Here is a 26,260-nt window from a genome sequence, read left to right on the forward strand (position 1 = left end):
TGCCCGGTGCTGCATAAAGCCGCCGCCGCCGCACTTGCCTTGCAGCAGCAGTTCTGGGCTCTTCTCGGTTGCAGGAGCGGCTGCTCCAATGCCCCAGAGCGGCCATGAGCTCCCCGCACTGGTGGGACCAGCTGCGGGCTGGCAGCTCGGAGGTGGACTGGTGCGAGGACAACTACACCATCGTGCCTGCCATCGCCGAGTTCTACAACACGGTGCGGGGCGCGGGAGTGGGGATGGCAGGCGGGCTGACGGGAGGAGGCTGTCCCCAAGCGCCGCCGCGCCTGGGACCTGGACGTGGGTCTCTGCGTGTATCTGGGGCATTCTCTCTCCAGGGCCAGAGTCGACCCACGACCCCTCCCCTGCGCGCTCCTTCCAGTTCTCCGTCTGTCCTCCTCTCCTGTCCCTGTTCCCGACATCTGGGCTCATCCTGCTGCTCTTGTCATTTCCTTCTGATGGCTCTATTGTCTTGTTCGGTCCCCACCCGTCCCGAAGCCAATGGTCCGTGTCACCCATTCTCCCAGTTTGGGTCAGTTGGGGGCGGTGAACCCGCCGGGACAACCCCCTTCCTCCCCTAGGATCTCCGGGGCGTGACGCACTTGGGTCGCATTGTGCGTTTTTGCCCTGAATACCTTTCTAGGAGTCCTGGGAAAGGGGGAGACCCCCCCACCCCCGCCCACCGGCAGGTTTCATGGGCAGGGCCCAGCCGGACCAAGCTGACTTGCCCCACCCCATGAGACTACACTAATAACAGGTCGAGTTACTTTTGGCCAGAATCAAGTTAACTACTACTAGTTCTTATTTCTTTGCCTTTAGTACTGTCTCACACCAGCCCCAACTTCAACTCCCCCAGGCCTGTGCGCTTTCCAGTTATTAAGCCTGGGAATGAAAGGGAAATTTGGGAGTGATTGTGGGCATGTTTTCTGGACTTGCCTGGGTCCCTAGATATGGGCAAGTGGAAACTTCCCCACTGCAGAATCCTGTGGGCTTTTAGTCTTTGTGGGAAGGAAAGCTTACAACTGGGAAGGAAATGCCTCTTCTTTCCATTGTGCCCATGGCTCAGGATTCTGGTACCAAATGTGAGAGTTTGCATGGTCATTTCTGTGTCTTATCTTTTCAATGCCCTAACATGGAAAACAGGAACTCCTGATTTGAGAGTCATTGTGAATTTGAGGTTGTTCTTTAGGATTTTCCCCTTAGATTTGCTGGAGAGAAGTCCTTGGCGAGAGTTGGGTGCTTATTGCCTGGAGGGCTCTCCATGAGCTGTTCTCAGTCCTTCAGTTCATTGATGAGGAATCTGAGCTCTTGAGAAGGGAGCGTCAAGCTCACATTTCTGGCATGGCTGGCGCCACGGTCCAGAAGTCTGCACTCTCCCTCCCCTCAGTGCTGAAATCCATGGCTGCCCTCCACACAAACACTCCTGCTTCTTTTTATGACCAGGTTGGTTCCTTAAGAAAACCTGGCCCTCTGCTGTCCGTAAATACTGTGAAAGGTGCAGTTAGTGGAGGTGGCCGCACCACACCTATTGTACAACCTCTTTCAGAGTATACCATCAGGTGTAGACAGTGCCCACTGAGGACGGGCTGCAGCAGGGTGGGGTACTTACAACAGCCGTAACTCAGTATCTCCATTTGTAAGTGGAGAAGTACTAAGAATTTCACCAGAGTTAAAGAAGAAATGACAGGCTGGGGCCGGGTTCCCACACACCCAGCGAGGTAATTATTTGTGGAGTCTGAGGCCAGCAGAGAGTCAGGCTTGGTTGTTTGGCCAAAAAAGTTAGTGTATAGCTGCTCTGAGCCTACCTGGAAAAGCCCCAGAGTGCTGAATGAGGGGGAGTCTATTCTGTCTTTACTTTTTAATCTCGTCCTATTGGAGCTGTTATATAGTGAGTGCCAAAGTCTTTTCTAGAAATGAACTGTTGATCTTCAGCTGGACTGTCTGTGGCTGATTAGCCCGGCTGGCCCACCTGACAAACCTTATTCTTTGGAATACACGTAAACCACAAAATTTGCTTTTAGCAAAGCAGAGAGCTTAAGGGTCTCAGAGAAGTAGTTGGTCACCAGACTTTGTTGGATGGGTCCAAGGGGTTTAGCAAAAACCATTTCCTCCTCTCTGTTCTCACGCCCTAGTTATCATCGGATCCTTATCACAGGACAAATCTGTGCTTATCTTACCCCTGTATTGGGGAAGACAGTGGCCTATGACTCGGTGATAAACATCTCATTAAATCCTCATAGGAAGGCAGCGGGTCTAATTATCCATTTTATAAAAAATAATAGTCATGACTAATTTTGAGGAAAAGTTTAAGGAATTGAAGATGTAGAATCAGGAGAAGACTGGCAGAGGGATCTAGAACCTTCTTAATGGGTCTTGGGGGTAGCACATCACTACTAAAACTTCAGTTGTTCCTGGCTACTATTAATTGTTTGCTGTATGTTGAAGCTCTGCTTGGTACCCTAGGCAGTGAGTGCTGTTTATTATATCCATTTGATAAAGGAGGAAACTGGGGCCTATGTAGATTATGCAACCTGCGGAGGTCTAGAAAATCACAGAGCTATTTAGAACTTGGTCCATTTGACTCTACTAAGATAATACTCTTGAAGATGCAAGTGCTGCTCTAGCTACCCTAGATTGATTAATTTGGGCATAGTACAGAGGTTTGTTATTCTGTCTTTCTTTAACTTAAAACTCCTGCATTGGGACCATTTGATCTATAGGCTAATCATGATGTTTGATATGAGAAAAAGTTTGTTTAAAGTAGTTTTTTTGTTATTGTTGTTTATTATAAAAGTAATAACATGATCATGGTAAAAAAAATTCAGAGTATGCAAGTTACAAAGTGAAAAACACCATTTCTTTATCTTTTCAGACATTTTCGAGGCATGTAAAAAGCACATGTATTTGTGTGAGCATATAAAATATGTATGTATAGTATATACACACACATACCACAGTCTAAGGTTTTTTTCAACCCAATTGAGATCGTACTACACAAACTCTTCTGCGCCTTGGTTTTTTCACATAATATATCTTGGAGATGGTCCCATATTGGCTCATATGGAGTTATCGTCCTCTTTACAATGTCTATACAGTGTTCCATTTAATGGATTGACCATAATGTATTTAACCAGTTAATCCCTTATTGATGGACATTTAGGGCAGTTTCTGTTTGTTTTATTGTTTTCATTTTGGTTTCTGAACAGTGATGCAATGCATATCCTCATATACGCATCTGGATGTACTTTTGCAAATACATCCCCTAGATTGGGAATTGCTGTGTCGGGAGGATATTCACTTTAAGGCTGATAATTACTAAGTGGCCCACCACGGAGAGTACCCTGGTTTAAGCTCCCACCGACAATGTTTGGGTATACAAAGCATTTTGCTTTTGGGCCAGGCAAATCTCTATTGCCTCAAATCTTGTCATCATCCTTTGCTTCAGCCAACCCCAAACATCTCTTCCAAGAATACATCATGCCCTTCACAGCCTTTTGCTTGTGCACATTTTGTACTTTTGCTTCTATATACAAGTTTTATTGACTTGAGTTCCTTTTTACATTTTACGTTGTAAGGCCCCAGTCACACAAAAGAGAAAGACTCCAGATTTAGCTGCTTTGGAGAAAAGTGGGGTCTGCCTTTAACCACTGGGCTTGGCCTTTGGGAACTCTGTTGCTGGGCAGTGACTTGGGGACAGAAGGAAGTCAACTGGTGCTGAAAAAAGAAGTCTTGAAGCAAAATATATGCATAAAATCATCTCATGATCTGTCATCTTCCCCAATCAGCTCTTCTCCCATCATCAAGATAAGGAAAATAGGGTTCTCTTTATATGCCAAAGCCCATACCCCACTATCTGTAGGGCAGAATTATCTATCTATCCATCCATCCATCCATCCATCCATCCATCCATCCATTTCCTGGGCAACCACTGTGTGCCTGTCACAGAAACCAGACCTGCAAACAGCCATCTGGGTAGTGAAGGCCATAACAGACATGTGCACAGTCATCAAGGTGTCATTAGTACTCCGAATGAGGTTGGTGTACTGTGGGAAATAGGGTGGGGGTATTTTGCGAGAAGGCCTCTAAGTAGCGTGACCAACTTGTTCTGGTTTGCTTGGGACTTTCCCGATTTTAAAACTGAAAGTCCCACGCCCTAGAAACTCTCCTTAGTCTCGGGGAAACCAGAACAGTAGGTCATCCCAGAGGCAAGAGGAACAATGGAATGGACAGTTAGGAATCTACATGCAGTGAAGATACACAGTTAACTACTCAACAGGGGAATGCCCTTTAGCTGTTTATCAACCTACTGTTCAGAAAAACATACAGCCCGTTGTTTTGTTAGTATTTACCCTCTGTCTGGGAAAGTGCACATTCACATGCATCAGGATGAGATTGCAGTCTGTTCATGAGATTATTTTGGCACAAATGTTATGTAGGAATTCATAGAATGAGGAACTTTCTAAGGATATAATTAATACATTTTTAAATTGTGGTTTCCTCTCAATTAAAAGCAAATCTGTTCTGCAGGCATTAAACACACCAATTCTCCAAAGAATAATCCAACAATAGGCTTTAAAAAATACCCGTTGGCTGAACTATTCAACTTTAGTGACCCACACAATTTTGAGGGGAAGTTTGATTTCTCTGTGGAGATGGAGCCATTGAATCCGTCTCATAACCATGGCTTGTTTGCTTTTCCGTCTTTCTTTTGGAGTTCCTTCCTCTTTTTGTCTTAGAGAGAGTCTCCCTCTAATTTGGTCTTTTCCTTTTCACGGATTGATGTCTTTAAAAGGCCTTGGGGAGGCCAGCAGGACATTGGTAGATGGGCTATGCAGAAGCAAGAATGTGATTTCCATGTTATTTGGGAGCATATGTTAAAATGATGCTTCTAAATTGAACTCCCTAATACGTGCATTAAAAAAACAAAAGTTTGAAGTATCATAATTTGACTGCAGGTGTAATAAATGGCTTCGTGCTTTTGTGCATAGTGTGTAAATACGTTTAAAAGTGATTAATGTGTACATTGTGGTAGCATAAATGGATAGACCCATTTGGGGGACAGCTTGGCAGTAGATAGTTGCACTTGGCTAAAGCAAGGGAGATTGACAGGACTTGAGGCAATAGAGATATACTGGGGTAAACAGCAAAATATGTTCTATTCCCCAGCATTGTAGGTGGGGCTGTAAAGTGGTGCTCCTTCCACTGGGGAATGGCTAAACTGCTGCCCTGTGCAGCACTTACAGCAGGTGACGTAAATCTGTATGAATGGAAATGAAAAGGTTTGCAAGGCATGTTGTTGAATGAGAAAAGGAAGTTGCAAAATGATAATATTACACTATGTGATCTATATGTATTCGTGTAAATGCAAAGAAAATGACTTGAAGACTCTGAATCTGAGAAAAATGGTTATCTCTAGGGAGGAGGGTAGAAAGAATACTTTAGCTGTGTAATGTATTCATTTCTTTTACAAGAAGACATTCATGTAATATGAAAGGAGAAAGAGCAGGTTTTAAGGTACCTGTGGTATAACAATTCCATTTTTCTCCTTCTTCTCCCCCTTTACCTCCTTTTCTTCCTTCTACTGCTATGTTTAACAAAGGAGAGCCATGTTTACATCATGTAACAGGTCATGTGTGTGATGCAATTCCGAAATTTTTGGATACCAGTTGAGGAGTTAAGCCAAGGAGATCAGAATGTGGTTGGGTGGGTTGAAGGTGAAGATCCGCTTGGGGCAGTGGAAAGAGCACAGGACAGCAAAAGGTTGTGGGCCCCAGCCCCGTGGGTGGTTGCTTTTCTGACACTGGCCAGCCTGGGAGCCTTTCTGGGCCCTCAATTATATCCCCTTGTAAAACAAGGGATGGTCTTTAAGATCTCTCATCTTAACTCTTCAAGATCTCTGATTCTTTAAATCATTCCGTGGAAAGTTACGTGCTGTGATAGTAACAATGAACAACAGCCTACTGCTTATACAGTACGTAGACCCTGTCCTAATTCCTTCTCACCTGCTGCTGCTTAGTAAATGAGGGTCAGCCATATTTCCAGGACTGGAGACTGTGTACCACCTGGGACATCTGAGACCATTTATCCATCCTCTCACCCAGGGTCACCGGAAGCTCATAGGGTTCCTATGTGGGAAAGAGAAAAGAGCGTGTCAACTAGAAAAAGGTACCCCTTTCTCTAGAATGACCCAGCCCCACTAGGGATTTCAGTCTTCGATTGAAATCAAGGCAGCAGCCCTGCTCCCATCCTGCCCCTGACAAAGGATCTTGTTCTCTTCTCTTTACTCGTTTTATTTCTCTCCTACCCGAGCTTTCTCCCCTTTCTAAAACTGTGTCACTCCTAACCCCTCTTGTTCCCAGATGGTGACAGAGGTATGCGTTGGCCACTGCAGTTGCCAGTCCTTGCCTGGGCTATGCCTCAAGTTCTGGGGTTCGCTGATGCCTTTGGTTTAGTTGTACACCAGTGTGATTCCCCAGATCTGGAAAAGCCCTTCTATCCTGGCTCCTTCAGTTCAGTTCAGGCACCCATCCTCACGGTTCCTTTGTGGCCTCTACTGTATTGTCCAACATGAGTGACCAATCTTTTTCTTTTGATAGCTTCCATGCCCTTGGCTTTCCAGACTTCATCTGCCCCATCTGCCTTTCTCTGAATGGTTTGTTTTAGTCTTTTCCGTGGATTCCTCCACTCCATTCCCGATGGTGTTGCTCCTTTAGATTTAGCTGTTGTCTTCACACTCTGCACACTCCCTCCGCGTGCACAGTCCTTCACGAGGAGCCCCTCCCTCCACAATTAGAGATGAAACTTAAAAGCTGAATGTCCTTACCACTTCATATCTTCTAGGATGGCCTTAATTAAAAACAAAAACAAAAACAAACAACCAGAAAATAAATGTTGGCAAGGATATGGAAAAACTAGAACTTTTGTACATTGCTGGTAGGAATGTAAAGTGGTTCAGCCACTGTGGAGAACAATTCGGTGGTTTCTTAATAAGTTAAACGTAGAATTACCATATCATCCGGGAATGCCAATTTGGGGATATACCCAGAAGAAAACAAGTACCCAAAAACTTGTACATGAATGTTCATAACAGCACTATTCACAGCAGTCTGTTAATGGATGAATGGATAAACAAATGTGGATGGATAAACATTCCATACAATGGAATATTATTCAGCCATAGAAAGGAAGTACTGATACATGCTACAACATGGATGAACCTCAAAAACATTATGCTAAGTGAAAGAAGCCAGACACAAAAGGTCATATATTGTATAATTCCACTTTTATGAAATATCCAGAATAGGTAAATTCATAGAGACAGAAAGCAGATTAGTGGTAACTAGGGGCTGAGGGGGAGGGGGAATGGGAAATGCCTGCTTAATGTGTCTAGAGTTTCTTTTTGGGGTGATGAAAACATTTTAGAACTAGATAGAGGTGATGGTTGCACATTATGAATATATTAAATGCCACTGAATTGTATACTCTAAAATGGTTAATTTTATGTTACATGAATTTTACCTCAATTAAAAAAGTCTTAGAAAAAAAGAAAGGAACTGGCTATGATCCCCTAAAAAAACAAAACAAAACAAAAACATACAAAAAATAAATTAAAAAAAGATTAGAGATGAGGTTCTAGAGTTATGCTGTCCAGTAAGGTAGTCACTAGTCACATGTGGCAACTGAACGCGTGAAAAATGGCTGGTCCAGAAGGAGATATGCTGGCAGTGTGAAATTCATACTGAACTTCAAAGCCTTGGTGTGAACAGAAGAATGTAAATATCTCATTAATGATATTTAAATAGCGATTACATGTTGAAAAGACAATATTTTGAATATATTACATTAGATAAGATATATTATTTTAAAAAAACCCAAATGCCCCCAGGAGAGATAACAGAGGGGCTTAAATCCACGATAAAGTCTGAAAGATAAAATATCATTTAAAGCTGAGAAGGAACTTACAAATTCGATCTTTATCGAAAAGTAGGTTTTGATTAGGGTGACAGCTGACAAAGGGAGACTCGAGGAGAAACTAGGAAGAATCCTGCCTTCACGTGGGTCCAAGAGAAAAGGCTGGCCTTGGGGGTGGAAAATGACTGGGGCTGGAACATGTGTAGTCCTTCTCACCTCTTCGTTAAACTTTATTTTTACCATTATTTAGTGCAGGCCTTATTTTTAAAAATGTATGTGCAAGTAAATTAGAATGCTTCATAATCTGTGCAGAAAAAGAATAAGTCATTGATTCTTTGAATCAAAGGAGGAGCCTGGGCAGCTTTCATAGATTGCAGTGTTTTAAAGAAGCGAGAGGGGGCCCTAAATGGTCATTAAAGAAGTTTTCAATTTTGCTGGTTGTGTATCTGCGGTTAAAAAAAAGTGTACGAGCTTAAACAAAGATGTATGGCCACATTCATCCCGGTTTGCAAAGGACATACTTAGAACAAGCTGCTTTATTTTTGTACCCTTTTACTTAGTATTTATCTTTTCGTTTTACATTCTCCCCCCAGATCAGCAACGTCTTGTTTTTCGTTTTACCGCCCATCTGCATGTGCTTGTTTCGTCAGTATGCGACATGCTTCAACAGTGGCATCTACTTAATATGGACTCTTTTAGTTGTAGTAGGTAAGTGGATTCATTTGCCAGCATAGACGGCAAGAGAGGAAATGGAATCCCGCACACTTTCTGTTCTCTTTGAACACTGTGTTTTGTAAACCAAAGTTGCTCTGACGTCGTAGCAAACTTTTATTTTGCTTGCTTGACGCCAAAAGAAGGACTCTTTTGAATACAGGCTTGATAACAAAGTTGGCTGTAATTATCACTAAGTTGGGTTTGAGAGTTTATTTATGTAATAGCTGTTGGTGTTCTGCCAGTGCAATTTTCTGAGAACTTCTGAAGAAAGTCATGTGAACAATTGAACTCTGATGAGACTGTGGTTTCTAATGGACAAAATTAAAAAAACAATTCTAGATGTTTGATCCTTCAACGTTCTGGGAAATACTTGTGTAATTTCCATTTCCTCCCGTAAGCAGATTTAGAATTCTTACCAGTGAGAGAACGTTAACTTTTATTTACTGCTGTTCCCATGAGGCTCTAGTGGGTGAAGACAGAGTGTGTTTAACTGTGGAATTATAAAGTTCTGATGTGCTGATATTTGGGCCCTACTTGATATCCTCTTTCTAGACTTGAAGTCTGCGTGGCTAGTTGGTATGAATTTCTTCCTTCAGTTTCGTTTTTCAGAGAGAGAGAGCGATCTGTGATTGCGATTGGTGAAAGGGCTGTCCTTAAGTAGGGTGTTGAATTTGTGAGCCTGTTCTTCTATGGTGACCTTTTTTATTGGTTGTAATTGGTTTTAGGAATTGGATCTGTCTACTTCCATGCAACCCTTAGTTTCCTGGGTCAGATGCTTGATGAACTTGCCATCCTTTGGGTTCTGATGTGTGCTCTGGCCATGTGGTTCCCCAGAAGGTATCTACCAAAGATCTTTCGGAATGACAGGTAAGCTTGTGCTAAGTATTTTTTGTGTTTACTGCTAGGTGCAATACCCAGTATAAGGATGTATATATCAAGAAAAATAGCCCATGATTGAGTCCAGCCTTATCATATACTTGTTTAATATCCACTGATTGTTTATGGTCTGACAGTAAATTAACTGACAGATAAAAGAGAATTTTAGGGGCTGGCCCGGAGGCGCAGTGATTAAGTTTCGTGTGCTCCGCTTTGGCAGCACAGGTTCATGGGTTCGGATCTCGGGTGTGGACTCATGCTACTTGTCAGCCATGCTGTGGCGGTGTCTCACATACAAAATAGAGGAAGATTGGCACAGATATTAGCTCCGGGTGAATCTTCCTCAGCAAAAAAAAAAAAAGAGAGAGAGAGAGAGAGAATTTTAATATGCTTGAGGAAGAATTTATCTGACATTAGGGACAAAAAATCAAATGTCTCCCTTATTTGATATGAGCGAAAGTGGAAAGATCTTCAGTGGGGGAGAAATTACTGAATAGTAGTCCAAAGACCTTTGATTTCCTGCTGGAACATTTCCTTGAGTTTAATCCTGCTCCACCAGTTTTATATGTTTACAGTGGAATCCACACTGAAGAATTGGTTCTTAGAGCTATAGATACTGTAGTTTTCCAATTGTATTGTTTATGCCTCTGATGAGATCTACACCCACACACACATGCACGCACATACCCACACACATATCTCCAAGCTGGAAACCCAGAATTTCAGGAAAGGATGCATTTTAATATCCATTGTGTTATGCTTATATGGTTATTCATCTAGTAAATATTTTTGGAACACTTACTGTTTACTATGCATTCTTCTAGGCACTGAGATATAACAGTAAACAAAGCAGCAGAATCTCTGTCCTTGATGAGCTTACACTGAAGTTGGGGGGATTAGGAATCAACAAACACACACACACATAAATAGTATAATGTTATGGTGTGATAAAGTGCTATGATGAAAAATGGAGCTGGTAAGGGGACAGTGGTGACTTGGGGGGCTGATTTAGAGTTTGGTCAGGGAAAGCCTTTCTTTTTTTGAGGAAGATTGGCCCTGAACTAACATCTGTTGCCAATCTTCCTCCTTTTCTTTTTTTTCCCTTTTTCCTCCCAAAGCCCCAGTAGATACTTGTATGTCATAGTTGTACACCTTTCTAGTTGCTCTATGTGGGACACTGCCACAGCATGGCTTGATGAGCAGTGCGTAGGTCCGCACCCGGGATCCAAACTGGCAAACCCTGGGCCTCCGAATTGGAGTGCATGAGCTTAACTGCTACGCCACTGGGCTGGCCCCTGGGAAAGCCTTTCTCAGCAGCTGTATAAGGTTGTTAATATTTGAAGAAACAGAAGAGAGTCAACCTCATAAAGATGAGAAATGCTCCCACAACGAATTACCCACATATTTCTCTGCAGGGCACTGTGTTTTGCTAAAATAGATATATGGATCAATAGTCTAAAAATATAGATTCAATTAAGCAAGCTGTGTGTGCCCAGGGAAGAGCTGTACCAGGAAAATAAAAGAATTCATTTAAGTTTTCCTGGTACCCTGAAGAGGGATAGGCGCTGTGCAGCCATCAGAGACGAAGGCTGTTCTCTGTGGACTGATGTGGAGGAGCATCCGGGAAACAAGCTGGCTGCAAAAAGCACGTTGCAGAACCGTGTGTGTAATATCCTAATTTTAGAAAGAATGAACTGGCCTCTTTTTGAGTATATGTCTTTGCGTGTGCACAGAAATGCCTGGGAAGGCCAGGAGAGCAACTGCTACTGTTGGCTACTCTTAGGAATTGGGGTGGAGAGAGAACTTTCACTTTTACCTTTAATCTGTACTGTTTTACAATTTTTTTTTTTTACAAAGAGCACATGTTAATTTTTAATATTAAAAATGCGTTTTTAAATGAAGTAGGAGAAAACATACTTTAATTGGATTAGCTGTGCAATCTTCATCCTGGGCAGCAGGATTTGAATTCAATAGTATGATCTCTGAGTATCATCAGGCAGCTAGACATATCCTCAAGAAGTTTACTTATCAAAAAATGAGAGAGAGAGCGAGCAAGCCAGCTGTTTACAAGTAGCAGTGAAGAGGAGGATGTTCCTGGTCTTAGATGAAATACGGTCTCCATCTTGCTGAGGCCTTCTCCTCAGTGGAAGAAGCATGCTTTAAAATGCAGTGAGTTGGTTTAGGCTGTCTCTGGTTTCTAGTCTTGTTGTCTTGTTTCCTTATTTGGCTTCAGGGGGATGCCTGGGGATGATGCGAAAGCCTTGGGAGGTGGGGAAGAGGTAGGGGGAGGGGAGGAGGTGGACGGCAGGGTCCTGAGGTGGCTTTGCAGGCAGGGACTTTTTGACTCTGCCTGAGAAACATACCATTTACCTTTTGGCTTTTCCTCTTGTCTCAGAAGATGCCCACCAGTCACCTCCATCCTTTCCCTGAGCACGGTGTGTGTTAGGTTGAGAGCTGAGGAACCCCTTTGCTCTTAGATCGAGTCTTTCAAGTCCTGAGATCTGAGCGAGAAGTTGAAGAAATGGGAATAAGAGTTTTGTGTATTTGTTTGTGGCACTCTGAAGGCCTGGCTGGAAATTCCAAGTGACAATTTTTAATGTGTTCATAATAGAGAACCTTTTTCTTTTCTCGTTTCTTGAAAGTGGGAGAGAGGGAATGTTGTTATGAGCAGGACAGAAGAAAACGGGTCAATGGCTGTAGTAAGTAAAGCTTACCGACTTCAATGGTGGAAACATTGTGAGGCAGAGAGGTCTGTGCCCACTTGGGACGATTCTATCGCCGGCGCCGTGCACTGTTTCTTTGGGGAGGATGTGACCCCTCTCTCTTCGGTTTGGGAAGAGTCCTTGGAGGCACCACATACGTCTCTATCCCTGGCTTTGGAGAATACCTGGGTTTGAATCCTAGCTTCCCTGCTTACAAACTGTATAACTTGTCTTGACTCTTTAACTTTCTATTTCGTCACCTGTAAAATTAGGTAAATAATAGTGTTCTCCTCAGGGTTCTTGTGAGATGATCCTGCAGAACACTTCATAGAGTACTAAGAACATAGTGAATGCTCTAAGGTAGCGTTCGTTATTACCAATGGTCTGTAGAGGAGATTTCTGCCCAGCATTTCTGAGATATGTGTACAATTGAAGGAGAGAATGGGCATTGATGATTTTAATGAGCAAAGAAAGAAAAGGTGCATGTTATAGGAAAAGTAGCTCCCTGTAAATCAGGATTTCACCTCTATTTGTGTGTCTTAATTTTCCAGCGGTGGAGAGCTCCAGAAGACCAAACCCCTTTGTGTGGGCTTCCTCGCCCATGACGTGGGGACAGGTGGCAGCTCTGCAGTGCAAGTGGCAGGCCAGACCAAAGATTTCTGGTCAAAACCACGATTTGTGTAGACTAGGGATTGTGCGGTTAAGCTACCTGAATTTACCAGATAGTTAACGTTTCTCTCTCTCTCTCTTTTTATTTTGTGATCTGGACTTTGCTGGAGTATTTCTAAAAACATATTGAGTAGTTCCAGTGTGAGATTTCTGGAGAAGAGAGAGGTAGCTAAGTGACTAGATCAGAAGGATATGGATTTGAACATTAATCTACTTTTTTTAAAGCTCTGATACCTCATTTTGCTCACTTGTAAAGTGGAGATAATACAAGTATCTAGCTCCTAGGGTAAAATATATGGGAAAATCATCTAAGTATCTAGTGCAGTGTCTCTACAGAGTAAGGACTCAATGAGTGCCAGCAGTTATTATGAATGACCAAATGGATAAGTGTTTTGAGGACAAGAATGTCTAGAACAGCAGGAAATTATTAAAGTTCATTAGTAGGTAGGAATAATTGGTGGGTTTTAAAAAAGAAGGGCTTTCTTTCATCTTGCCTAGAATGTCCTAAGAATTGTCAGGACGTGCAGTGAGCTGTTGATGGTTATTAATAATTGTTAGACATTTTTTTTGAGAAAAAAATAACAACAAAGAACTAATAGGCTAATTGTATCCATTTCCTAAAGAATTTATCCTGCTGTGATTTTTATGATTTTGCGTCTATAAAATCCAGGGACAGCCTTCACTTCGTAATCCAGTTTTGAATCCTGAATAGCAGGGTTGCAGGCTGGGGTCTGTCTGTCTGGGTCTCACACTGGCTGGATGACTTGGGGCCACCATCTCTGACTCTCTGGGCCTTATCAATTCCTTACTTACAAAAGGACAGGGGTGGACCATCCAGGACCAAATGCTGTAGTCCTGTGAATATCAGAGGCTTGTTCTAAATAGGTTATGTGTTAGCCCTAAAGGGTAGTTTGAAGCAGTGGATCTTAACCAGGGACATTTCCATCACTCATGGGACATCTGGGAAGTTTATGGACATGCTCTTGGTGGTTGCAGTGATGGGAGGTTTTATCATCCATAAATTTTCTTTCACTTCAGAAGAGTAAATGGGGCATTACCAAATGTTTGATATAATAAGGGCACAAGGTCTGAGAGGGTTGAAAACCACTGCTTTAAAGGGTAGCTAATGATAACAGCATAGCCGTTCTATTTCAATATTGTGGTGACATTATTGGGTTGCTAGATTTTGATTTGGGGAATGCAGGAAGAAGGGGTGCTGAGGGTTCCCTGACCTTGTGTTTCAGTCTGAGCCCATAATGGGCTGGAAAGTTGAAAACAGGACCAGAGACTGCAGTAGGGGTTTCCCATCATCATTGTTTAGAAAACACCCTGTCGGGGCCCCTTGCTCCTGGATATTTCTAGTTCTCTTGTACCCAGGGCCTCTGGTGCTCGGGTCGGCTGGGCTGGCTACGTGACCTCTGTTGACTTCTGCTGGTTGCAGAAGCCGCCTTCCCGAAGCACATTCCTCCACACCCTCTGGACTCAAGGTGGGGAGGTGTCTGCCCATGTTCTCCTTAAAGAAAGCGTGTCTCATCAAGCTTGCTGACTTTGAACTCCTGGCAGCCCTCTACAGAGTCTTTGGTGATTGCAACACCTGCTCAGTCAGATTCTCCCTGAGAGTGTGATATTGTTAACAATAATCATATTATTTAAAATAGCATTTATTCTCAAATGATGGTAGTGACAACAGTAACAGTGGATTTTATTAGCACACACCGTGTACCAGGCACCGTGTCACGTGCTTTAATGCTTGCAAGAACACCATGAGGCAGAGTGTCTTAATTTCCATATGGGAAACTTAAAGCTGGGAGAGTTTACTGACTTGCCAAAGATTCCACAGCTACTAAGTGATGGAGGCAGAATGTGAACACACATGGGTCTCCCTGAAACACCTGTGCTTTTGATCACTGTTGATCTCTCTAACCTGTGTCTGAATCCTAAACCATTGGATACAGGGAAGTGATGCAATTTGGAAGTTTTTGATTGTGTTTATCTGCTCTAAGAAGGCCACAGTGCCTTGGCATGTGTCACAGAACCTCAAACCCAGTGAAAGAGTTATTGGGGGTCCCCAAGGGCCATGCACATGACAGGGGTGGGGGAGCTGTGTGTGTGCTGTTGTCCTCAGGCTGGAGTAGGCAGCCTTTTATCCAGTAGCTGAAGGATGCCTGCCAAGGCCAGGAGAAAAACATGATTCTCCTGAGGATTTGCTGCCTGGATTCTTTCCCATATGTATATTTTTTCTCTGGTGGAAGTTCAGGGCTACAATTCCTATTCATTCCAGTCAGAAAGTTGGCAGCTTGATCAATGATTTCCTGTGCCTTGATGATAAATGGTTTTCCTCTTTAAAAGATAAATTTGTATTTTGAAGGTTTCAATGCACTTTGATTTCTTTATAATGGAATTTCATTCAGATTGGTTTCCTAACCATGACCTGTTCCAGGGCTTTCGGCCAAAGTAAATTGTGCTAATGAGGAATAACAGAAACTTCAGGAAAATCATGTGTTCCTAAATTGCAGTCATGGATGAGGCCTTGGAGATCATCTGGTCCAGCCTTTTCGTTTTATAGGTAAGGAAGTGGAGCCTCAGGGAGAGAAGAAGGAGCGTGTCCAGGATCACGTCGCCACTTCTGGTTCTTTCTACTGAAAGCACCTCCATTGAAGGGTGTGCGGATGGTATCAATTATTTTTCTAAGATTTGTCGTGTTGAAAATTTGTCAGCACAGAATTCCAATGCATACTGGGCTGTGGGCTCTCAATAAATGTAGACACTACCAGAAGTTTTTCTTAAGACTTCTAGTTTTGTGTGCTAGCCATATCGGGCATTTTTCTTTTTTTACCCTAGGAAGCTTTATGGTTTGTAAATAGTTTCTGTTTTTCTTATAAAAGTCATCTATGTTTTCTTTGTAGAACAGAGGTTGGCAAACTATGTTCTGTGGGCCAAACGGGTTCACTGCCAGTTTTGCAAATCAAGTTTTATTGGCACGCAGCCATGCCCATTTGCTTACTTGTCTACAATGACAGAGTTGAATAGCTGTGGCAGAGACCCTATGACTTGCAAAACCTAAAGTATTGACTATTTCACTCTTTATAGGAAAAGTTTGCCAAGCCCTGCTGTAGAACATCTGAAAAAATATAGAAAAGTAACACTAAGAAAACAGTTATTCATATCTCACCCTCAAGGACTTTGGTTGATTCTACTTTTACCATTCTCATGGATAACTATTTTGAAAAATCTCTGATTATTTCCTAAGGATAAATTCCTAGAAGTGGAATTACTGAGCCAGTGAGTGTGAAAGGTCTTTGGACTCCCAATACTTGGTGCAGAATTTCTTTTCAGATTGCATTCCCCCTAGTAGTGCCTGGACCCTGCACTTGTTTCAGCAAACAAACAAGACCTGCTTTGCTAATAGATTTGGTTTGCTTTCACCAATTCAGGGGCAGGTTCAAGGCGGTGGTCTGCGTCCTGTCTGCCGTTACAACATGCCTGGCGTTTGTCAAGCCCGCCATCAACAACATCTCTCTGATGACCCTGGGAGTTCCTTGCACTGCGCTGCTCATTGCAGAGCTCAAGAGGTGGGTGCCTTTCTTCCTGCCTGCCCTTTAGGCTATCCCTGTGATGGGGACCCACCAGCTCCTGGTTCTTGTACTGCCCTCTGGTGTGGAAGAGGAGTTTTACTATTCATGAAGGGTTAGTTTCTGACTGTTGGATTGGAAACAGGTTTGATGGTTTGGTGTCAAATGTGAATCTTCTCATTTTCAGAAAGAGGGGAGCAGCTGTTTAATGGATGCACTGCATCCCAAGGGTTAAAGCTAGTTTAGCAGGAACATCTCAAGGACCTGGTGAGTGCCTAGACCAAGCTGCCTAGACTTAACTCTGTAGAAAGGAAAATAGATTTGTTCATATGACAAGAATAAGGAGAAAGGAAGAGTCCTAAAGAGGCTATTGCATTTACACACTGAAGGAAAGTAAATGAATTTCTATATGCAACACCACGTTGACTTCAGGTATAATACTGTTGACTGTGTTGCTTGCTCTGAGGCTGAGTTTCTTATTTACAATCTATCAGTTTGTAAAGCCTTTGCTGTTTGCAGAAGCATTTTCCTCTGGGAAGTTGTATACTCAGAGTTCAGGTTGATATCCAGAAACATTTTCGTTTAGCTCTTGTGGAACAAAACTGTCTTCTAGCCCCAATTAAAATACATCTAACCGCTGCCCTTATTTTAATACCCTTTGAAAATGCTTCTTTTTCTTTGCTCCCACTTTTAGAACTACATTTTAATTCATGACTCTCTCACTGTTATGGACATGGAGTGTCTTCCCTGAAGTCTTGTGTTTATCCCCCTTGGTGAGAGTTGCTCTATGCAATGTGTTAAGTTAGCTTTCTCTCAGACTTTGTTTTGAAAGGGGATATATATGTACACATTTCTTTCCATTGCTTTGCCTGTGGGGGTTGCTTTGATTGTCAATACTGCGAGGCAGAGTCAGAGATGGTTGAAGAGGTATTTAAACTTGCTGGCTAGCAGCAGACGGACGCTCCTGGGTCTTGTCTTGTTGGCTTCTCTGAGTAGCCTTCAAGGACTGGGGAAGTAAGAGACCCATCTCAGAACACTAACAGATCTTGAAGCTCTTTGGAAAACACACAATTAAATTGCTGATGAGGACATCTGAAATGGATTCGTAACAGTCAGTCTAGTGGTGCTGGCTTATAATAGGCCTGAAGTGAGGAGAATGTTCTGGACTTCACTATGTTTCTTGAGAATTCACTCAATCTAGTTTCATTTTACCTCTTGAGTCTAATAATATGTTTTGGCCTATAATTTTGTTAAAAAATAGCTTAAGGAAAGGAAAAAGATTTTTAATCCCTAATACCTGAACAAGAGCAAATGAGGGAAGATAAGTGGTTAGGGCAGATTATTGTATAGTTTAAATAAATTCTGTGTCACAATTGTGATCTTTAAGCAGGGAAATATATTTTCCTGTAATACTCTAATCTTTGTAAGTAGTTACAAAGGAAATAGTTTATGTTCCATATTTAAAATCTTTGCCCCTGAAAAGCTAGCCATCACTACAGCTAATTGGTCTTCATCATCACATTAACAAATTGCAGCATGATGGGAAGCATCCCTCCTTCCATCGAGGGCCAGTCTTTCTACCTAGTGATGATTCCCTCCATTCTCCTATACCTACTTGACTCCTGTAAATTGTCTACAGTGTCATCCCTCTCTCTCCAAAGGATCCTTCCCCTTAGCCTATAAAAACGTTTGAGTCTCTTCCACCTTCTCTAACACCAGCTGGACTCAATCCACGTCCGTCTCCAGCCACCACTCGTTCTCTCTCTTGTACGTCACAGCCAAACTTATTTAAAAGTTGTCTCCACCCCTCACCTTTTATTTACTCTTCACCCCACTCCAGTCTGGCTTCTGCCCCCACTTTGATACCCAAACCCTCTTGGTTATACATCCAATGATTATTTTTCAGTCTTCCTGAGTCTTATGCGTTGTTCTCTCAGCTGTTTGCACAATTCATCTCTTCTTGAAACGTTCTTTCCTGTGCCTCCTATGACACCAAGCCCTCCTGGGTTTCTCCTAACTCTGCGGCAGCTCCTTTCCAGTCTCTCGTGTAAGCTCTTTCTTTTCTACACACCTTTGCATGTAGGGATCCCTTAAGGTGTAGCTCACCTCTCAGCTTTTCTCCCTTTATACTTCCCCCTAAAAGGTCTTGTCTACTCCCATGGCTTCAATTACTGTACAGACACGAATGACTCTCCAACCCCGTCCTCCCTTCTACGTCCACCATATGTATCTAGCTGCCTACCTGACCTCTCCAACTCCACGTGTCACAGGCGTCTCGAATTCAACCAGATTCCTGATCTGCCTTTTCCAGTCTGGCCTCTTAATATTTCCAGCTGCAGTAAATGGGAGCACTATTTACCCATTTGCTCGAGCCAGAAGCCTGGCTTCCTCTTCCTTCCCTGAACACCGCATCTGATCACAGTCATTTTTCTATTAGGCGACATTGCAATTAAGATAATGTTCGAAATCCTCAACATGGCCCCTGCCTGCTGATCTCTCCCACACGAAGCTCCCCCTTACACTCTGTCCTCCAGCCATTCTGACCTTCCACGTCCCCAAGGGGGCCTCGCTCCTTCCGGCCCTAGGTTCACGTTCATGCTGTCCCTTCTTTCTGACCCTTTTGCTTGGCTCACTTCTCCTCATCCTTCAGATTTTGGTTCAACTGTTTATATGCTCTCATAGCATCCCAAATTTCTCCTTTATGGTATCCATCCCGGTTGTAATTAAAAAAGTATTTGTGCTGTTGCTTTGTTCAACATCTGTCTCCTCTGCTCGACGCAGACTCCACGTGGGCAGGGAGGAGGTCCCTGTGTTCACTGCTGTCCCCATTCCCACCCGAGTCCCAGCAAGGAAAGAGAAGACAGCTGGTGGCCTGCTTTGATAAAATTCCCAGACGAGAGGATGCCCTCGTCGCTCTTTGCGTTTCCTTCCAGGATCTTCCCTGCTTGTCATCAGCCATGATCTGTAATGTCTCAGCTAAATGTTTCTCATTGCACCTCCCTCTGCTCAGAGGAAATAGGGGAGGGCCTGGTTTTAGCTTTCTGTTTCTCATTAGCCTCATTCTGAGAGCTTGTTTCTAGTCTGTTCAGATTTTCATTGTCCTTTCCCAACTTTCTCTTGGACATGAGGAAACAAAATTTTATTATGATTCGGGGTCATGACCTGACATTTACTGAAATTTGTCATGTTGTCACAATCCCGAGTGACTCAGCTACATCTAAACTATTTTAAAATGGACTGTTTTTCTGATTCTAGGAGTGAGTTTATTGTTAAGAAAAACTTTGAGAATGTGACAAAGGGTCAAGAAAAGAAGAAACGGTAGATATCCTTCAGGTTTTTCTATCCTAAAATAGGGTCTTGCTGTGTATATGACTTTTGTCCTGCCTTTTCCACTTAACCTCACACTGACATTTTGAGATAAGCCCTGGAAAGTGGGAATAAAACCTAATGGAGCCCAGGTTTGGACAAGCCACAAGCGCAAGTACGCCTGGTCAGCGGCGTCTAGCAGGACCTGTCCCTCTAGAAACAGGAAGGGACAGTACCAGGCAGCCCCGAGACCCTGACTCTGCAGTGCTTTCCCTGCCTGCTTCGTAGGGGTCAGCCCAGCCCTGACCTGCCCCTCATGTGACCAATCGCCTGACCTTCTGCCTCTTTCTTGCCATGCGACACGTGACTGCGTCTCCGGCTCCCTGTGCTGCTGTGTTCCTTAAGCCAGACTTTCTCGGTTTAATAAAATTGAGTGTACATAGAACCTCTTGTGCCAGCCTAATTGTCTATATATTTGTTGATATTTGTTTTTGTCAGTTTTCATTTCGTCTTTTACAATAGCAAGGCAAGAACCCTCTATTTTGCCCTTTACAGTGCCTACCGTGGATTCTGAGGATTTGGTGCCCAATCAATAAGGTTACTGCTTTTTGTTTTTTTAATATAAAAAAAAATGTTCTGCCCAGGTAACTAGAATCCAATTACAATTGTCCTTTACTTCCTATTTATCTATTCATTCAGCAAGCATTTATTTAATGCCTGTTCTGGGCGCTGGATATACACGGGTGAATAAAATAGATGTAGTTGCTACTGTCATTGGTCTCACGATCTAGTTGGATACTAGACATTAAGAAAATACACAAATGACTACAGAATTTCAGCTTGTGACAAGTGTCATGAAGGAAAATGACAGGGTGCCATGAGAGACTATAATGGGGGAAACTACGTTGGATGGTGGTGGGGGCTGTCAGAGAAAGTCTATTTGAGACAGTGCTCTTAAAGCTGAGACCTGAAGAGCTGCAGAAAGCTGGGCCCAGAGTGAGGCACAGCCTGGGAGAGGGAACAGCAGGTCTGAGGGGGAGCTGTTCAGAGTAGAGTGTGCTGAAGAGACAGGGGAAAATGGAAATGGTTAATCTCTTTGTTCTAGTCACTAAGTAGGAATCTAGTCACTAAGTATGTCATGGGCCTTTATTAATTCTTTCAAAAAAATTTTCAAGGGATATGTGTAGCTCTCCTACAAAAGAGGGTTTCGGGTTGCTTTTTGAGCAGATCTTTCTGAACCTGCTGCCCGTCCTGTTTTTACTGATGCTTTTGCTGATGTTTCTGTCCAGCAGCTGGGAAAGGTACCAGCAAGTCAGGCTTTGGACCCCATTTATATGTTCGCACAAATACACACAAGTAAAGATGGCCCCTTCTCTGGAGCTGATGTCATGTTGGACTCTGGGGCCTGAGAGAGAGCTTGACTGACTGAGGAGCAGTCCACTGAGGGATAGAGACCCAGGGGGAGGGTTTAGAAGGCCCCTCACAATAGATGTTAGCTCAGAGCCGCTCTTCCTCAGCAAAAAGAGGAGGATTAGCATGGATGTTAGCTCAGGGCTGATCTTCCTCACACATACACACAAAAAAAGAAAGCCCCTCAGCCACCAGCTGCCTCTGGGCACTCCTCCCAGGAATAGAAGTCACTCACTGTATGAGCAATTCGGTAACAAGGAAATAAACGGCAATTGAAATTTCCTTTGGGCTGTTAGGATTTGTTTCAGAAAAACATTTCGTCCCAGTGTATGTAAGAGCTCATTCTTTCGTTTGGTGAATATCGGGAGCCTTCCATGTGACCGGCACTGTTCCAGGGGCTGGAGATACAGCAGCGAACGGCTTCCATGTCAATGGGGAGACAGACTGTACACAAATATATAAGTAAAGCAGAGGATGTCGGAGGGGTTATAATCGATACAGAGAAAATTAGAGGAGTGGAGAAGGTGATAGGGAGGGTTGTTTAGGGGGTGGAGACTGGTGATTGTTAAAAACAGTGGTCAGTCAAGGGCTTACTGAGTGACATTTGAGCAAAGATTGAAGATGGTGAGCCATGTGGAACAGCATTCCAGGCAGCGGGAAAAGCAAATGCCAAGGCATGGAGGACCATGCCTGGGATATTTGAGGAATGGCAAGGATCCCCTGGGGCTTTGATGAACAGAAGCAGCGAAGGGCAGAGTACATAGGAGAAGCCAGCACATGAGGGGCCCTGTGGCCACTGTGGGCACTGTGGCTTCTGGGAAAAGGGGAAGTTGTGGGAAGCTTTTGAGCAGTGTTGAGAGTTGACTGTGAGAGCAAGGGTAGATGGAGGTGATGCTGTAATTAGGCAAGACGTGATAGTGGCTTGGACCTGGGAGGAGGTGGTGGGAAGAGGTCAGATTTGTGATATGTTCTGAAGGTAGAGCTGCTGGATTGGGTGTAGGGTGTGTGAGAAGAGAACAATGGCTCCAAGATTCTTGGCCTGAGCTTCTGAACGCATGGAATGACCTTTTCTTGAGAGGGCTGGGATAACAACAAATGTTGGGCAGAGGGAAAGATTAGGAGTTCATCATGGTCATGTTACATTGAGATCCATATTAGATCTCGGGGGGACATGTCGGGAATGTAGTTGGGTGTGTGAGCCTGCAGTTAGGGGAGAGGCCCGGGTGGGAAGTGTGGCTCCATGAGTCATGAGTGTACATGTGGTATTTATGTCCACGAGTGTGTGGAGTGACGGAATGTTGGGTAGGAAGTCCAGCGCCAAGGGGTTGGGGGATGTGAGGACCCAGAGAAGTGACCAGTGAGGTGGGCGGAAACCAGGACTGACGGCCACTTGCTCTCTGGATCCCCATCCAGGTGTGACAACATGCGTGTATTTAAGCTGGGCCTCTTCTCGGGCCTCTGGTGGACCCTCGCCCTCTTCTGCTGGATCAGCGACCGAGCCTTCTGTGAGCTGTTGTCGTCCTTCCACTTTCCCTACCTGCACTGTGTGTGGTAAGCCTGGCTGATGGGGAGTTGGCTGCGAGGCAGGTGTCTGTATTGTGCAGGGTGCACAGGTGTGCACAGGGGACAGCAGAGCCTGAGGGCCCCTCCCTCCTCACGTAGACTGTCAGGCGTTTCAGAAGCAACTGAAAGTATTGTCAGAAGCAGAATTGGCCCTGGGGAGCAGGCTTAGCCAGAACAAAAAGACCTAATTGTTTATGCTTCAAGTCTGCGGTCTATTTCCCCACCTCCATTATTAAAGCATAAAGGAGCTTGAAAACCCAATCTGTAACCTGAGCTCTAGCTGGATCTCTGGGGTGCTGGGAGGCGGGGAGGCTTGGGACAGATGGGATTTGGGATCAGGGACAGTCCCGAGTAGCAGCCACACCTTTTGGGTCTGAGTGACCAGGTGAAGGCATGGGCCTCCCAGGTCGTCTAGGGACAGTCTCACCCACTCACTTGACAGGTGGAGACAGAGGCCCAGAGAAGTGAAGTGAATGGTTCAGGATCACCATCTGGTTATGTAAAACCAGCCCAGGAGTCTGATAATAGGGAATTGGATCATCTCTACTTTGGAATGCTCAGGATACACTATTAGGTTAAAAAAGAAAAGAAAAGAAAAAGCAGGTTACAAAACAGCACGCAGAATCCTATACTCGGAAAGCTGAGGAGGAAATCGAGCGGTTCCTCCTAGGAACCGCTTCACTCCAAACCAGAGCCGTCTTTCCCTCTCTGTCCTCCAGGCCTCCTGGTTGTGAACAATAACAAGGGCCAAGAGAATCTGCTTTAGACTGTCCCTTGTAAATTGAGAGCATCCAGGGAGGAGTTCTCGTGGTAAAGAGTGGGAGAAACTTTGTCAGATCCAGGTTCAGGAGAAGCTGGGCTTCTCTCAGGAGATGGCTAAGACTCTCCGGTTTGAAGGAACTTGCCTGAATTCCCTTGAACATATGAACTTGTATGTACCTACCATGAGACCCGGTCTGCTCTCAGTTTGAGGCCTGGGGACTTCCAGAACTGTCTGCAAAAGACAAAACAAAGTAAAACAGTACAAATTGGAGATTCCAGTCTCAGGATCCATTGTCTGAAATTTCTTAGGGTCAGCCTCGACTCACACTGGTGAATTTAGACACACTTTTATATTTGCTGAGTTATAAATTACAGATAATAAAATGCACAGATTTTAAGTGTATCGTCTGATAAGTTTTGATGAATGTATGCACCTGTATAAATATGACCTCCTTCAAGATACTTTAGTACATTTTTATCAATCCAAGGTCCCTGGTCATACTAGTGATTTAAGTAAAATTCAAAACTTAGACTGTAATAATTTTGCCTCAAACTTAATTTGTTTTTCAATTTGGTGTACTTTCTGTTTTGTTTTTCAAAGTTGAACCATCTTTTTGTCCCAGTTATAAAATGACATACATTTATTTTTTATGGCAAATTTAAACAACAGAGAAATATAGAAAGAGGGAGGCTCTCGTAATTCCATCCACCAAAGAGAGATAGGTAACAATTGTTAACAGCCTAAAGTATATCCTTCCAGATTTTATATATATATATATTTCTCTAATTCTACTTTTTAAAAACAAAAATAGCACCATTCTATACATGATGCCAACTGCTCCTTTTTTTGTTGTTTAAACCAAATGCTAGATCCTGGACAGCTTTGCTTACCAGTGCATATATATTATTTTTGTGATTTTTTTGTATCCAATTAATACTTCACAACATGAATACTTTATAATTTATTTACCAATCTCTCTGTTAATACATATTTAGGTTATTTCTAATTTTTCACTTTTGCAAACAATCGGTAATGAACAGCTATATTTGTCACATGCCTGAATATTTCTTTAGTTTAAATTGTAATATATATGGCCAAATCCAGAGAGATTGTATCAATTAATACTTTTTACTAAAGTCTATAAGATAGGGCCTTTTACCCACACTTTCACCTATACTAGACATTATTACCCGGATTGAAATCTTTTAAATCTTTGTTAACCTGATTGAAAAAAATTCTATTTTGTTATTTTCTCGTCTTTTTAAAAAATTAGTAGAGTTGGGCATTTTTTCAAATGTAAATTTGCTGTATATATTTTCTCTTTTGAAATGTGCCTTTTACGTTTCTGTTTTCCCTGTGGAGTATTTCTATTTTTAAAAATTTATATCCAGCACCTAGTGCCTGGCATAGCAGACAGTCATTCCTGTTGAATAACTACGTGCCATTTATCGTGCAAATTTGCCACATTTTCAAAAGTACAAAGAATAATACATCGAGCCCCCAGGTAGGCAATACCCAGCTGCAGGATTATCTACATACGGCCAGTCTTATTCATGCCACCCCACCCACTACCCATGCTCACCCTGATTATTTTACAGCAAATCCCCCACATCCTATGCAATGATTAGTTTTTTAGGTTTCTTTGTAATATAGACATTTTAACTCTTTGTCATATGGTGCAAATATTACCCCTAGTTCCCATTTGTGCTTCAGTTTGTTAATGATATTTTTGTGCCACACCAGTTTTAAACTTTCATGTTCTCACATCTGGCAGTCTTTTCCTTTTGAGTTTCGGGTTTTTTTCTCTACATGCATTACAGAACGGCTGTCGCAGCTATTCCCTTTAGGGTTTCTGAGTTTTGTGTCATTGTAAGAAAGGCCTCTCCCACCAAAATTTATAAAAATATTTTCTTTGAATGTATTTTAAAAAGGTATTTTAAATCTTTAATTCGTCTGGAATTAAGTTTCAGTATAAGGTATGAAGCAGGATTACGTGCCTTTAATTGGTCCCTTGCTTGATAAAGGTTAATATTAAAACCTTTTACAGGCACAGTAAAGATAAATTGAAAAAAAAGGGTTCCCCTACTAAACTGAAAAGCAGTTTAATCAGTATAAAATGATTCCTAATGCAGGGCATCAAATATCTACAGCCAATTACTCAAGTGAGAAGGTGGGATCTAATCAGATGTGCTCAGTTATTTCCATTATCTTGGCGCCTCTGTTTTAAATTCCTGGGCCTTATTAATCTTCTTGGTCGAGCCCCAAAGGCATTTTCGAGTTTGTTCTTGTTATCAAGCTGGAATATTTTAGAACATTCTCCACGAGGCTTAGTTTACTCAGGGTTTATCTTTCTCCCGCTGTTCGGGGACTATTGGTCGCCTTTGCCCCTTTGTGATTAGAAGAGGCCCTGGACTGTCTTTACAGCCAGGAAAGGTGGGCTAGCCCAGGGGAGGAGCAGGCTGAGCCGAGGCAGTGCGTCTGGGCCCGGGTCAAGTTCTCACCTCTGTCTCGCTTGCAGGCACATCCTCATCTGCCTGGCCGCCTACCTGGGATGCGTGTGCTTTGCCTACTTTGATGCTGCATCTGAGATCCCCGAGCAAGGCCCCGTCATCAAGTTCTGGCCCAGTGAGAAATGGGCCTTCATTGGCGTCCCCTACGTGTCCCTCCTGTGTGCCAAGAAATCACCGATCAAGATCACGTGATGGCAAGGGGGGGCCGGCCTCTCTGCTTCTTTTCCCTCCTGCACCAGGCTTCCTTCGCCAGCAGACAGCCAGGGGGGT

General features: G+C 43.3%; 1 protein-coding gene across 1 annotated transcript; it reads left to right on the top strand.

Annotated features, from left to right (window-relative positions):
* On the top strand, positions 1 to 26,260 carry ACER2 (alkaline ceramidase 2). The gene is made up of 6 exons (XM_004436770.3): positions 1 to 212; positions 8,499 to 8,613; positions 9,345 to 9,486; positions 16,301 to 16,438; positions 22,568 to 22,705; positions 25,999 to 26,260. Exons 1-6 carry the CDS (start codon positions 105 to 107, stop codon positions 26,180 to 26,182), a joined length of 825 nt encoding a protein of 274 aa, XP_004436827.1. The 5' UTR covers positions 1 to 104; the 3' UTR covers positions 26,183 to 26,260.

Source organism: Ceratotherium simum, chromosome 20 (assembly GCF_057802395.1).
Source record: "Ceratotherium simum simum isolate JZ-2026a chromosome 20, ASM5780239v1, whole genome shotgun sequence".
Lineage (NCBI taxonomy): Eukaryota > Metazoa > Chordata > Mammalia > Perissodactyla > Rhinocerotidae > Ceratotherium > Ceratotherium simum.